Source organism: Rhipicephalus sanguineus, unplaced genomic scaffold, assembly GCF_013339695.2.
Source record: "Rhipicephalus sanguineus isolate Rsan-2018 unplaced genomic scaffold, BIME_Rsan_1.4 Seq433, whole genome shotgun sequence".
NCBI lineage: Eukaryota > Metazoa > Arthropoda > Arachnida > Ixodida > Ixodidae > Rhipicephalus > Rhipicephalus sanguineus.
This window is the reverse complement of record NW_023615247.1, coordinates 27242-40938: the sequence shown is the minus strand read 5'-3', so window position 1 is coordinate 40938 and position 13697 is coordinate 27242. Positions and strand designations below refer to the sequence as shown.

The window sequence follows — 13697 nt, the reverse complement described above, 5'->3', positions numbered from 1 at the left end:
TCTTATTGCACTCAGATGAGGCGGGCATTCATGGTCGACTTGCGCTGGGTTAAGTCAAATGGGGATGCACAAGACGAGAACGCTTCTTTCTACAACTTTCCACCTGCACCATAACTACAAAGGACAGAAATGAAAACGACTGTGTGGCATGATCAGACGTGGGCACCCTAAGGAGGGCGTTTCACCTTCAGGTGGCAAGGTGAGGATCAGCTCAGAGAAAATGCTGAGGGAGGGTTGACACAGCAACGCAATGGCACTGACAATGCTACGTAAATGATGACACCACTTACTAGCTTAAGTTATATTAAAATGTTTTGGCTGCCTTCACAAAAGCACCAGGCATATTTTTGTTTGTGATAAAGATTCCTCGTTGGTTGCTAGCAATTCTTGTCATTGGTTCTTTCATTTCGTTGAAAAGTTGAACTGTTATATCTGAACCTATTGTACGTAAACCTCCACACAGTGAGTGATCTTGTTCACGGAGCAAATCTCTTGTGACTTCATATTCAAGAAGGTTCAGTACTAAAACAAGACACAGTGGACAAAAAAGCGACAAGGACAAGTGCATGCCGCACTTGTTCTTGTTGCTTTTTTTGTCCACTGTGTCCAGTTTTAGCATTTAATCTTTCTGATTATGAATACCAACTAGCCTGCTCTCATTCCTTGTCGCTGTGCACAGCATCTGAAGCGTCCCTTCAGGCGATACCAAGTATTTGCACTGCTTTCCAGGCACGATTCCAGAAAGGTTGCTTTCCTGTAAGTTGAACACATCTAATATACAAATTTCTTCATTTAAACCACCTCCTCACTAAATAAGATTAAGCACTACCTCTTGGTACACATGTGCAATATCGTTTTTCCATAAAGTTTGTGTTGTTTTAAATTCAGGCATTGAGGTTTGTTCAATTGAATTATATCTGAATTCTATGTTCCACACATTACCTGGCTTCAAAGGTTAGAAAAGTTTGCAAATTACTTCACCAAACTGAAGAAGTCCTTTTCAGCATGACTCCAACGTATGTGCATTTTGCCAATGGAAATGAATTACTTTGATAACAGAAGATCTGTAAATTGTTGCCAGTGGGTTTTTTCAGGCAATTCTCATTTATTGCGACACATTCTATGTTCTGGAAGATGTGTACTTTGAGGGGTTAAATGCTGCCATTAACAAGGAATGATGGCAGTGACCTCTCCAGGTTATATTTATTGCCAGCTACAGCCGGGCCTCACCTATTGCTGCCCTCGGTAGTCGATGCCTGCTGCAGCCGCCTCCTCATGCGAGCCATGCGACGCTGCTCACTTCGGCTCCGCTTATTCTTCTGACGCAGGCTGCTGGCTTCCAGGCTTGCAATGGCCAGCTTCTGCATTGCGACATCATAGGTTCACTGTAAGAAGCAAACTCATACACTGTAAGGATGCAACGTTTATATGAGTGGCCAAGAAACAGGTTGGTACCATAGTCTCAAGGCAGGCAGCGTGCATACGAGACCAAAATTTTCATAATAAAGGCTACTTCACCCTGACTTCACCAGATCAACGGAAAGCAGAGTGGAAGGGAAAAACAGACACAAGTGCTGCCTGCCAAATGAACTTTATTATTGCAGACATACGAGCACACACGTACGCCCACTTGATGACAGACGCAACGACCAAAGTAAAATTACAATGGCGAAACCGACACCCATAATCCCAATACTATATAGTTTTCCTAAGGCTCCCTTAGCTTGCTGTCCATTCTCCTCACGCCGGCTTCCTTGCATGGGATTTGATGTGCTCAATATTAACCTGTATATCTGCTGTCAGGGAATCCTGGAGAAAGCTCCATGCTTTCTTCTGCTTCAATATACGCCTTCCGGCACTTGTCATTCTACCATGGAACACAGTGCTTACTAAACAATCCACTTGTTTCGGGAATATATTACAACACAGCATTAATCAGAAAAGCTGTAGGTAGTTGATGGCCCTATTTATGCTTAAAAGCACTAGCAGCCCACTTTATAAAAGAACATTCCCAAGTGTTCTAAATCAACTGAGTCAACCTTCCAATCAAGTACCCGTGGAGGTCACTGATTTGATTTTGGTGCGCTCAAAACTAGCGGGAAGTGGTTGCTCTCATAAAAACTTTTTAATAACATCCATTTAAGATGAGGCTAAAGGGTTGGAGATAGTACAATGCTAAGACCTATAGATGAATAGGTTCTAATTGCAAGACAATATGTTGGTTCATTGAGATTCAATAAACATTAGAAGAAAAATGAAACTGCTCAATCAAATGGTCTTGTGCATGACAGTGAGAACTGTCCCATGGGCTGCTGCATGCTCTGAAATCTCCAAACACCAGACAAGGTCAAGATAATTAATCTATTAAAGACTCGAATTCCTGCTTGTGGAGATTCTAATGTGGGGGTATATAAAGAGAGCAAATGGTAATCGCTTTACTTAAGAGCCCAGATAGAATGGCCACTGCTTCAAGGGCAGTTTGTAGTTGTAAATGCTGACACGCTATACTTCTGTCAGCTACTGTGTCTACACTGGCAGATGATGCGATATCACTTTACAGAGGAAGTTCATGCATCTAGAATTTAGGTGCATCTCCTGTACACACAGCAACATTGGGCTGAATTCCCATAGAAGTGTTCGGATATCATCAGAGGTTTTTTTTATTTCATTTATTTATTTGTTTGACAATACACGACTGTTGCCAATACCTGACTATGCCTCCAGCACCATGCGGTACATTCGTCACACAATGCAACCGCATTGGAAAAAAGAAATGCAAGAGTACAATAACATTATGAAGAACTAAAAGAAAGCTTATACAAAAAAAATAAACAAATAAAACAAGGCAACAAAAGTGTATAAAATAACATACACATCTCATTACAAAGCACATGTGGAATAAAAAAGAGCAAAAGTAATGCAGACACCGGTGTTCCATATGGGAACATATATACAGACTCCCGTACATAAATAGCCACGTGAATAGTCACATATATAACACTTTTATACATACACATAAGGCAAATGAAATAACTATGTACATTCAAGGCTTCAAGCCACTTCTCTGTATGACTAAGCGTGCTCAAGGAAGTACATCTTCAACCTCTTTCTGAAAGATGATGTGGAAGAAGAATGCACTGTCGAGCTTAGTACTTGTGGATGAATATTTAGCAGATGAGAGATTTGCCGTTTTAACAGTCACTGGCCATAGATAGTTCTAGTTTTTGGTTTCAGAAAATTGAATGCCTGATGTTGTAGTTTCGAATGCTGTTAGTATAGGTAGCAAGAAATTGGTAAGGGTCATTTGTATATTTCGTAAATATAAGCTCAGAGAGACGCTGGCTATATATTTCACGAATGCAAAGAATATGCTCTCATGAAAAACAAGAGGATACGTGTCCATGGTATGATAAGTTACGAATGAAACGAACAGCTCTTTTTTGCATGAGATACAGGTTATTTAGATAAGACGGCAACGTATCTCCCCAAATAAGAACACAGTAGTGCTAACAAGAATGAATTAAGGAAAAGTAGTATACTTGACGCTTTAAGGGCTTGAGTAACAAGGTCCAATATCTTTTAGCGTACCTATGTTGCTTACAAGGAATTCTATGTGTGGTGTCCACCGTAAATGTTCATGTAATTGCACTCCAACGAACTTATCTTGAGAGACTCCTTCCAATACCTGCGACTTAAATAAAAGTGGAGGGGATGAAAGAAGTGGCTTATTAGTGGCACGGAATGTAATGAACTCAGTTTTGGTGACATTTAAATTTAACTGATTAGCGCTTAACCAGACCTCTGGTGTTCCACTGTGTTTTATGTATCCGTATTGATTATGAGTTTGTGCTGTGTGTTCAAAAGGTTGTTTAACTTACAGAGCCCTTTCCAGGCCCTGTAATGTGGAATTTATATTTTCTGGAGTGACCAATAGGATCACACTGGTCCTTATACGTTGGCTGAGCCGACAGGCTGGGTGTAGCGTCCAGTGCATCTTGTGAGGCACTAGACATGCGCTTGTGTGAGCAAGAAGTTTTCTGTGAATGTCTCGCCTCCGAAGAAGACACCTCTGCGCTTACCAGCCTAAAGGTCAATGTGACCGCATTAGGGTCGAAGCTGTACTGGTTGTTACCAAAACTAGCAGAGGTTACCAATGTTAGTGGAAAGTTTGGGGAGGCCAGGGCAGCCTTGGCTGCTGTCACCATGTGGGTAATGGCAGTCCAGCCCTTTCGCTTCACATGGTGCAGGCTGACACCTGTTGTGGTGGTGCCCCCTGTTGCACAACCGCATGAACTCTTGCCAAATGAAAGTATGATACAGTGAGAGTAACTGTCATGCTTCTCTAAATGTTATTTCTTTTTACCTTGATAGTAATAATTTCCTCTTCTTTTTTAGACTTTCACAGCATCAAGAGTAGGCTAGCTGACAGTGGACAGTGCCACAGCAGTAGTTTGCTGTGTGGTCATCGACGCCACACTTCGTACAGGTTACCTTACCACAGCAATTGTGGGAGACGTGACCAAATTTCTGGCACTTGAAGCAGCATCGAGGGTTCAATATGCAAGGCCCGACTTTGAGGTGTATGTACCCTATTTCAACTAATTCTGGGAGAATGCTTGGTGCAAGTTTTGAGAATCCCATGGAGTGCCAAACAAACAAATAAATTGTCCGTAAGAAAAATCAATCCTGGATGTTCTTTTGAAGCAAAGATAATGATCGTTAAAACCACGACCTAGTCCATGGGTTCAAACGCCCATATTCAGATCACGTCATGCGAGTCAGTGTTCAGTGGAGAGAAAGTCAATGTTAGTTAAAATGGAATGCATGAGAAAAAGAGGCAGGTCATGCACAAAATGGTATTTTGGAGGCAACAGGGAAATAGGTAGGCGAGCTTAAAGAACTTGTATTAAATAGACCTCACTGACCTGCGACTTGGCGGTGCATAACAGCAGAAAGGTTTAACTTGCAATTGCAGTTAAAAAAAAAGGAAAAAAAAACGGGCACCCGCAGCCTTGTTTGGTTCGGAGCGCGACGTCAAGAAGATGAGCTGCCTCCTCGATTTGTCGTTCCAAGTAGCACAAGAGGGCCTGTACTGCTTGTCTGTACTCACGCAATGCAGCGATGAACACTCCTGTGCAACTCAAGTACGACTTGTGCGATCTGCAAGACGTGAAATTAAACAGCCGCTGTACTGTACGAAACTACAAAATGTCGAAACCAACCTCTTCCATGCGAACAACCGTCGTACCAGGAGTGCCTGTGGTGGCGCATGCCGGCACTTGCGACTTGGGCTCGGCCTTTCTCTTTCTTGTGGCAAAGACATCGATCTCGCTCAGGTCAAGCTCCTCATCCGTAGAACTCATAATGACCGCGCAGCGGTTTGTTTACCTCTAGGCGTTCACAGCGACGCAGTGTGCCACAGTCCGTTCGTCATAACGCCACGACGGGTGAGAACACGTTCACGCATATCAAACGTATTAGCTCGTGTGTGTGTTCAGTAGGTCGACTACCGCCGGTACCGCCGGCACTCTTGCATGGGCCTGTCGATGCGAGTTTCATTAATTTTATAAGCGGTGTCTGCAACTCCGCAACTTGCGTGGCGCCGCCTAGCACGCCAGCGGCAAGGTTGACCAGGTGGCTCCACCTAGCAGTCGCTTCCTTGTTTCCGGCTTTCCGTTTCGGACTTCTCAGCTGTTTCAGCCAAGCGTTTCGGCCAAGCATCAGCGATCTCTCCGCGTCAACATCGTGCGCTTTGCTGGACTCTGCGAGTTGGGAGGATTGGCCCAGGAACGTAAGCGTTACCTATACTAAACATTACGCTTTGCGGACGTGTGTACAGTGTGTAAGTTGCTCGTCTTCCCAGCCTGATGGTCCGTGCGTGGCCCGTTTCTGGCACTCCGCAGTGCTATGCAGTGCCACGAGCGCACGATGCGAATAAAACTTTTTTCGCGATATTCCGTAGAGTATTGAAGTACACTTGTATGACATCCTTTGCAGCGTTTCCTTCGTGGAAGAAAGAAAGACGAGGAGGTCCCCTTGGACACGTATTTTTCTTTCCTGTTTCTGTGACCTAGATATGTCAAAACACTTCGCGTGCTTCAAGAGCGCCGCATAAACTTATTTCGCAATAAATGTCTCTCTCGTTAGGTTCGTCGCCTACGCTTGAGAATTAATTAGCCTATGAATTATAGGGTGGCAGTAGCAGTCGTTGTGGTGTGATAAGCATCTTTGAGCAAGTAATAATAAGGCTTCACGCAGCACCGAAACACAAAAAGTTCTCCATATGCCATTTCATTCACATAACCTTTAAGTGCCGTGCAGGTGTTACTGAAAGGAGTTGACGAGAACAAAAAGGAACAAGTTGTGAAACAAGAGAGAAGGGGCAAGGTTGATATGCTAGAAGGATGACAGGGGTGAAGTGAAAGGGAGGGAAAGGCTGAGTGTGTGCCCCCCTTCTCCTCCGGTCCACATTACCTGCTAGCCCATTTCATTCTAGACATGTCGTATGCACTGCCGGAATGACCCAATTACGAACATTTATTTCATGTATTGATCACAAGAATGATCACAAATCACAATATTGATTACAAAAATGTCGGGTTTTTATTTTGTGTGCCATTCTTAGTGTTCACACAGCTTGGTGTTCAACCCCCCTTGTGAAAATGGGAAGCTGACCTTTACTAATGACACGTTGGAGACTTTCGGCATGTTGGGTGGAGACGATAGAGGTGTAGCTCTGACTCCGGGGTCAGAGAGAAGAGATTCATAGTTAACAATGATTGGTTGATTTTCATTAGTGTAATACCCATCTTGCGATATACACGTACACAGGACAAGTGAAGGTGCATGGAGCAGCTACAAAGGTTTGATGCTTTTTTTTTTCTTTCCCCAGTTGGGAGACACTAGTAGTCTGATGACAGCTTGGAACTCAGCACAGCTAGAGATGCAAAAGAAATGACGAAACACAAGCGCTAGCTATCAACAACAAAATACGCATGCAAGCCGCATTCACAGCAGTAGCGGAGCTTTTCGCCACATGACATCATCGAAGCAATTTTAAAGTTTGGTTGGTTTGTGGAGTCCCAAAGTGACTCAGGCTATGAGAGATGCCGTAGTGGAGGGCTCCGGATAATTGCGACCAGCTGGGGTTCTTTAACGTGCCCTGAAATCGAACAGTACAGGGGTCTCTGTCATTTCATCCCCATTGAAATGCGACCACCACGGTCACGAACAAACCCAAGTCTTTCGGGTCAGCAGACGAGCACCACTGAGCCACTGCAGCGACCGATTTGAATAGTTATACCACACCAAGAACAAAGAGAAATCCCAATAATACATTTCATATGAAGTCATTTCTCAGAGCATTAATTGATTTCTTTAGGAGACGGTGGTACTGAAGGTTCGATTATGCATAGGTCAGCAGCGGGTAGGATGTGCTCAGTTTATAACTTGGTCATCATCATCATCCGTCAGCCTATCTTATGTCCTCTGCAGGACAAAGGGCTCTCCCATTGACCTCCGACCCACCCTGTCCTGCGTGAGCTTGTTCCATCTTATGCCTCTAAAATTCTTAATTTTATCACTGCACGTAACCCTTTGCCGTCCTCTGCTGCAGTTCCGAACTCTTGGTATCCATTCTGCTGCCCTAACGTACCATCGGTTATCTGGCTTTCATTTACGTGACGTAGCCAGGTTCATTTCTCCTCTTAATATCAACTAGCCCTGTTCATTCTCTGATCCACTCTGCTGTTTATCTTTTAGTTTGACTTCTATCATTTTTCGTTCCATTACATGTTCGCTTGGTGGTTCTTAACTTCTTGAGTTTCATTGTTATTCTCCACGTTTCTACCACATTTGTTAGAACTGGCAAACAGCAATGGTTGTACGCATTCCGATTTCCACTTTAGTGACAGTGGTAAGTTACCAGTCATGAGTTGAGAATGTCTACCGCATCCGCACCAGCCCATCCTTGTTCTTCGGTGAATTTCCTTTACATGAGTAGGCTCACCTGTTCGTGTTTGACATAGATATACGTACACTTCTACAGACTCTAGGATCCGGTGTGTCTACCGCAAACTCTCACTCTTTTGTTGTAACATGTAGTACTATTTTTGTTTTCAGCATCCTCATCTTGAACATGTGCAATAAGGCCAAGCTACAAAAACTTGAGTAGCGTAGGACCAAGGGCAATAAAACTATTAGGCAACCAGTCAGCCACATTAATGTCCACGAGTTCTGCTTATTTCTTCGCACAGTTTTTTATTGGATTACGTTATCTGAAGAACCAGTGAACTCTGTCTCATTGGATTCATTTGCTCAGTGTACTGGAAATATTACTTATCCTTGAAGTTGGAGTCTAATATTGGAATATACTTCAATTTAAATGATATTCTCTTGTATCAGCAACAATTTATGTAGAGTGCATTGCCGTGTCTTTCTGTTGATTCCTTCTACAACTACGCCAAGCAATTCAATGCATCTAACTTTATTTGCTGTTTGTATTCCTTCTATAAATCCTGCATGGTCCCTAGAAGGGCCTACAGTATCTGTAAATAAATAATTAAAATAAAACCTACCTCAACAATGTCTCAGTTTAGGTCCTTAATAATTTTTTGGCAATTCATTGCTGTCATTGCTGAAGGGGAAGACATCTGCGAACCGTAAATTTATGAGATATTCTCTGTTAATATTTATTTATTTATTTATTTATTTATTTATTTATTTATTTATTCATTTATTCACAAAATCCCCACAGGCTCCAGGAGGAGTATTGTGTGAAGGGGGGATTATACAGTGTATAAGATCACATAAGTGGAAGCATTAAAACGATACATGTTATGCTACATAAAGCTATGAAACAACGTTATATAATTGTTAGCGAGAGCAAGTGTGACATACAACTAATAAACAAAATTTTTGCCTATTTATCCCTATTTCTTCCCAATCTAGTTGTTTATATATAAAACTTCTTCTAGACACACAGTGAATAACAGTGGAGGGATTGTATCTCTTCGTCAGACCCCTTCCTCAATCGGGATATTCCTGCATTTCTTGAGGAGCAGAGTAGCTGTGCAACCTCTGTATATATTGGTTATGGCATTCACATATGTTTGAAGTCCTTCTCTGTGACACATTGCCTCCAATACTACTGGTAGTTCTGCCAAAGTGAATGCATTTTCATAAGTAATGAATGTCAGATAGGGTTTTTATATATTCACACATTTCGCCTTCATGTGATCAATCATATAAGTGAAAGAATCTTAGATTTCTGTTTGTTTCTGCCGACAACTGTGGTGTCCTCTAGGAGAGGGTGGCATGCACAAGTTTTTTCCAACGAAACGCTAGAAAACTGCAAGTGGATACATTTTTCACTTTGTTTGTGTGCTCCCACAAGCGTTCATTCACTTCCTGTCTAACTTGTATAGCATTTTTTGTATGATGGCAAAATCCGCTAGACAAGTATAACAGCAGTGCAACAAACCGATTTTTGTGCTTCCTATTGCAAACTGGCATTTTAGTCATTACCAGACTAAGCCATGTACAGGGTTGTCTTTCCAGCGCCAAATAAGCTATGCAAGTCAATTAACTACACCAGTCACCCATTAAACATGTCTGACTAGTGGTTATCTACATGTGGTATCACCAAAAGTATCCAATATTACTGGTACCTCAATGGTACTTAACAGTAATCTGCCAAAATCCTCATGGAGCAACTAAGTGAGTTTTAAATGCAATTAACTGCATAAGCACTCTGGATGAGTGCCTACTGCAATATTTCCGTATTCAAAGTAACTTGGATGGAAAGATAAAATAATGAACCGGTCAAAAGGATGACGGATAAAAGAGAGAAGTGGCACACACAACAACTGGACTATGAACTGTCTCTTGGTTAGCTTCTTTTGTTATATTTCTGTTTGAACAGCGCTCTTGGTTTTTCTGGAAGATGGCATTTGTTAATAAAGCACAGCTAGTAGTCCATTTGTTGTGTGTGCCACTTCTCTTCTTTATCCTTCTTCCTTATGAGTGGTTCATTCTTTTAGCGTTATGTACCAACTGACCCAGACTTCAACCTTACTGGATGAAAAGAGTGTGTCTCACTACTTATGGTTGGTTACAACATCAGAAAAAGCATAAGTTCTGCCCACAGCCCTTCCTGTCCCAGCCAAGCAGAACTTGCCTAGATGCTCCCACTGACCTCCATTAAAAAGGCTGGACAGCGCATCCCCGCTCTGCAAGGCGGGTGCTTGTGAAGCCACCGGAAGGTCCCCTGTTTGTCCCGGAAGCTGGCGTCTTCTGTCCGTCTCGGTCGCGCAATTCAAATATTCTCGGGTGGCAGCTGTTGTTATGATCGTTTTTCTTTTTTGTTTTTTCAAACGCTGCGATTACGCCTCACTTTAGATGCCGACGAACGCTACACGAAAGATGACAGACGCCGTGCCGACACCGTCCGAATACGGCGGAGTGCTGCAATGTAGAAAATGCGTAAAAAGTAATGCAACTTTGAGGTACTTACGCGTGAAATGTCTTCCCTGACGACTTTTCCGGTCGATTCGTACAGTTTACTGCGCTACAGGCAGGTATTTCTTTAAAAAAGAAGAGAAAAGCTCTCTTCCGGGACAAAAACGGCGGCTTCCGGTGGCTTCACGCCCGCGTGCTCGATGCGCCATCCAGCTCCTCCTAGTGGAGATCAGTGAGATGCTCCATTCAATTACATTTGCTTATTTCTGTAAAATCAAGAACCTTTTAGTATTCATGATGGTTGAATTTTCCATGCGGATATACATTCATGTCGCTGTTTTTACTGAGAAAAATGTGAGTGAGACCACATATTTCCGCATTTTTTACAGGACTGCTTTAGATCACAGCGGCATGCATTTAAAATGAGTTGGGGGGAGAATTTGAGCAGTAATTAACAAATGTAGGCTAGTTAACTTTTAAACCAGAACAGGGAAGGACTCCAACCGAATAAAAGACTTGAGTTTCTTTATACGGGGTACCCATATCTGCTTAAGTATTGGTGAATGGGCAATGCTCCTAATTTTTACTGATTAATGAAGTCCAGCTAATTTCATGCAGGAAACCAAAACCAATTTGTCAAAGAGCACTATTGTCTCGACGTTCTGTAATGAGGACGAGTAAGTGTCCTTGACAAGCTGCTTCTTCATTGTCTGTGCTTTCACGAGGATGCAAATTGCAGATTAGCATCCTTGATTGTCCTCTTATTGTTTCAAACTCAGAAAGCAAACAAACGCTTCTCTGCTCATTCTTTACGCATAGGTGCCTATTTTATCATGATGTTTTCAAGCTACCTATTCGCCTCGAGATCTTTGAGTGGCGCCCTCTTGCTTGTGACGTCAGAGGGGACTCGGGTGCCGCTCTTCGCGCGTGCGCTACGTGAAGGCTGCTCAACGCTACCGGCCAGTCTGTCCTGCTCGAGATATTGAAACATTAGTGGGCAAGTTCATAAAGCAGTTTGTACTGAATGTTCAAGCAAAATGGCCAGCGAAATCGAGTGGAGTTGCCGTCAGGAGCATGTTCAGTGTCGATTGCTCCTGGTGTCGTCTGCTAGCCATCAATGTGTACAGTCGTACCCAATATGACTTGCAACACGGGAGCATGTGGCCACACGAGTTAAAGATTTCACATTCCTTCCACCAGCCCTTATTTCTACAACTAAACGCTGTTCTCTCACTGGGGGATGTTCCCAAATAAGACAATAATATTAAGTTACAGAAATGCATCAAGTTTAAGCTATGCGCAATTATTAAACTCATGAGGCCACGTGCTCCCGTGTTGCAAGTCATATTGAGCACGACTGTACATCTGCATGTAGGCGACAATTTCTTTTCGCGACTGTCCTAGCTGTGGCGCACTCAAAATGACTCAAAATAGCAGCACTGTGCAATCGAAAGCATGAATCTGGCTCACGAGCGGCAAACTGCAAGAGCGCATCTATCTCTAATCATAAGGGTGCGAACTACACCATGCGCACCACTGCTGGCATTTTATTCAGAGCCGATAGTACGTGTGACAAGTTTTAATGTGCAGCCAACTTGTCCAATGTACGCTAGTTGTCCGCAATAACCCGCTGGTCAATGAAGTTATCAATTTTATTTTGTTGGCAAACGTTTTTTGTACGTGACTACACTTGGGAGTGGAGTGTGAACTTTCGTTCAAGTCTGTTTACATAATGCTAACTTTTGCGAATAAGCCGTAAAATTGATCGCGCTTCACTTCCAAAGCAGTGCAGACTCTATTTAACTTGCTTGGCGGGACGTTTGCGCTTTCACGTAAGCTATTTCAACGCCATCCAGCGCCGTGAGTGATGCCTCGAGTGTGGTGGCATGATCCTGACCGCGATGGCTCTGTGTATATAGAAGATACGTTAAATATGTTAATGTTTCTTAACCTCCTGTAACGCTAGCAGCCATTTAAAGAACTATCATTACAAGAAAATACATCTAGTAGTCGGGGAACACCATGCGATGTCCGAACTATAAAGAAAATTCTGCTGTTCTAGCCACAGCCTAGCAGACGACAAATGCCAAATCCCCACCTTTGCGTCACCGAAGCGCCGTTCGCAGCTAACTTTCTACAGCGCGACTGGACACGGATGGAGAGGAACATGCAAACATACACACAGCGCTGACTTTCAACTGGTTTCAACTGGAACATTCCAGTTGAAAGTCAGCGCTGTATGTGTGTTTTAGTGTTCCTCTCTGTCCGCGTCCAGTTGCGCTGTAGAAACTTAGCATGAACAACCAACTAGCCCGCCAACGCACTTTGGCCAATTTCATTCACAGCGCCGCCATTGGTGGCACACCAGGCGAATACAAAGAAACACTCGAGGAGGAGACAGTCCGGAAGAGCCTGGCACTAGCTGTATAAAGTAGGATGCACAAGCATTCATTAAACTGTATCAACCAGAAGAGCTGTTTGCAGGTTTTGCTAAGAACAAAAAAAATTAGGCTGTATGATTGATGCTGCCAGCTTTGTTTGTACATTTGACTCTGCGAAGGGATGTTGAATGGTAGGAACCACTACGCAGAAAAAAAAGTTCGGTTTCTTGACTGCAGTATCCACCATGCACAAAAAAACTGTGAATATGGCTGAAGGAACAGCAGAGAATAATTGGCAAGTTCTTCATGAACATGTGTGCCTCTGCAGTGAATGTTCATCCTAGTATTTCTATAACAGAATTTGTTGCTGGGCCATTTGGTTCACAGTGCTAAACTGCAGAGTGCAAATTTGGTACGGGACACAGAAGAGCAGACACAGCACTTAGCACTGGTCCTGTACTCTTCTACATCCTATACCAAATTTGTAGTTTAGCTAATATTTCCATTTGCTAAATATTACTCCAGGCTGCAGCGATAGATGACACCACAGTACACTGGTGTGCTCTACCTCTGCAGGACATTCTCGGACTGCCCTATTCCAGTACACCTTCTTGACTCGGTCGGTTGGTGATGGAGGCTGACGGCCGCAGCCGCATCCCGAGCCTTCTGAGGCGCAGTGCCTCCGTGCGAGTTCGGGGGGAGCGGCATCCCAACGGGTGCTGCCCGTCCGCCGATGGGGACTCGGTGGGAAGCACGGCCAGCCTGGTGTCCTGTGGCTCGGCCACTGCCCAACCAGCTTCCTCGCAGCAGGCAGGTGGGTCTCTCCCGCAGGTCCACTGCACTATCCTTCATCATGCA

At 43.5% G+C, this 13697-nt stretch overlaps 2 protein-coding genes across 2 annotated transcripts in view; one reads left to right on the top strand and one right to left on the bottom strand.

The window, feature by feature from the left end:
* Positions 1-5513, bottom strand: part of LOC119377324 (protein FAM204A-like) — a 40741-nt gene extending 35228 nt beyond the window's left edge. The window contains exons 1-2 of the mRNA XM_037646858.2: positions 5223-5513; positions 1231-1361 (exon numbers count right to left, since the gene is read on the bottom strand). Coding sequence (XP_037502786.1) covers positions 1231-1361; positions 5223-5363 — 272 coding nt within the window. The 5' untranslated portion in view covers positions 5364-5513. The remainder of the gene's footprint in view (positions 1-1230; positions 1362-5222) is intronic.
* Positions 5514-5672: 159 nt separating this feature from the next.
* Positions 5673-13697, top strand: part of LOC119377323 (protein quick-to-court) — a 34295-nt gene continuing 26270 nt past the window's right edge. The window contains exons 1-2 of the mRNA XM_037646856.2: positions 5673-5791; positions 13416-13653. Of these exons, the coding sequence (XP_037502784.1) occupies positions 13470-13653 (184 nt within the window). The 5' untranslated portion in view covers positions 5673-5791; positions 13416-13469. The remainder of the gene's footprint in view (positions 5792-13415; positions 13654-13697) is intronic.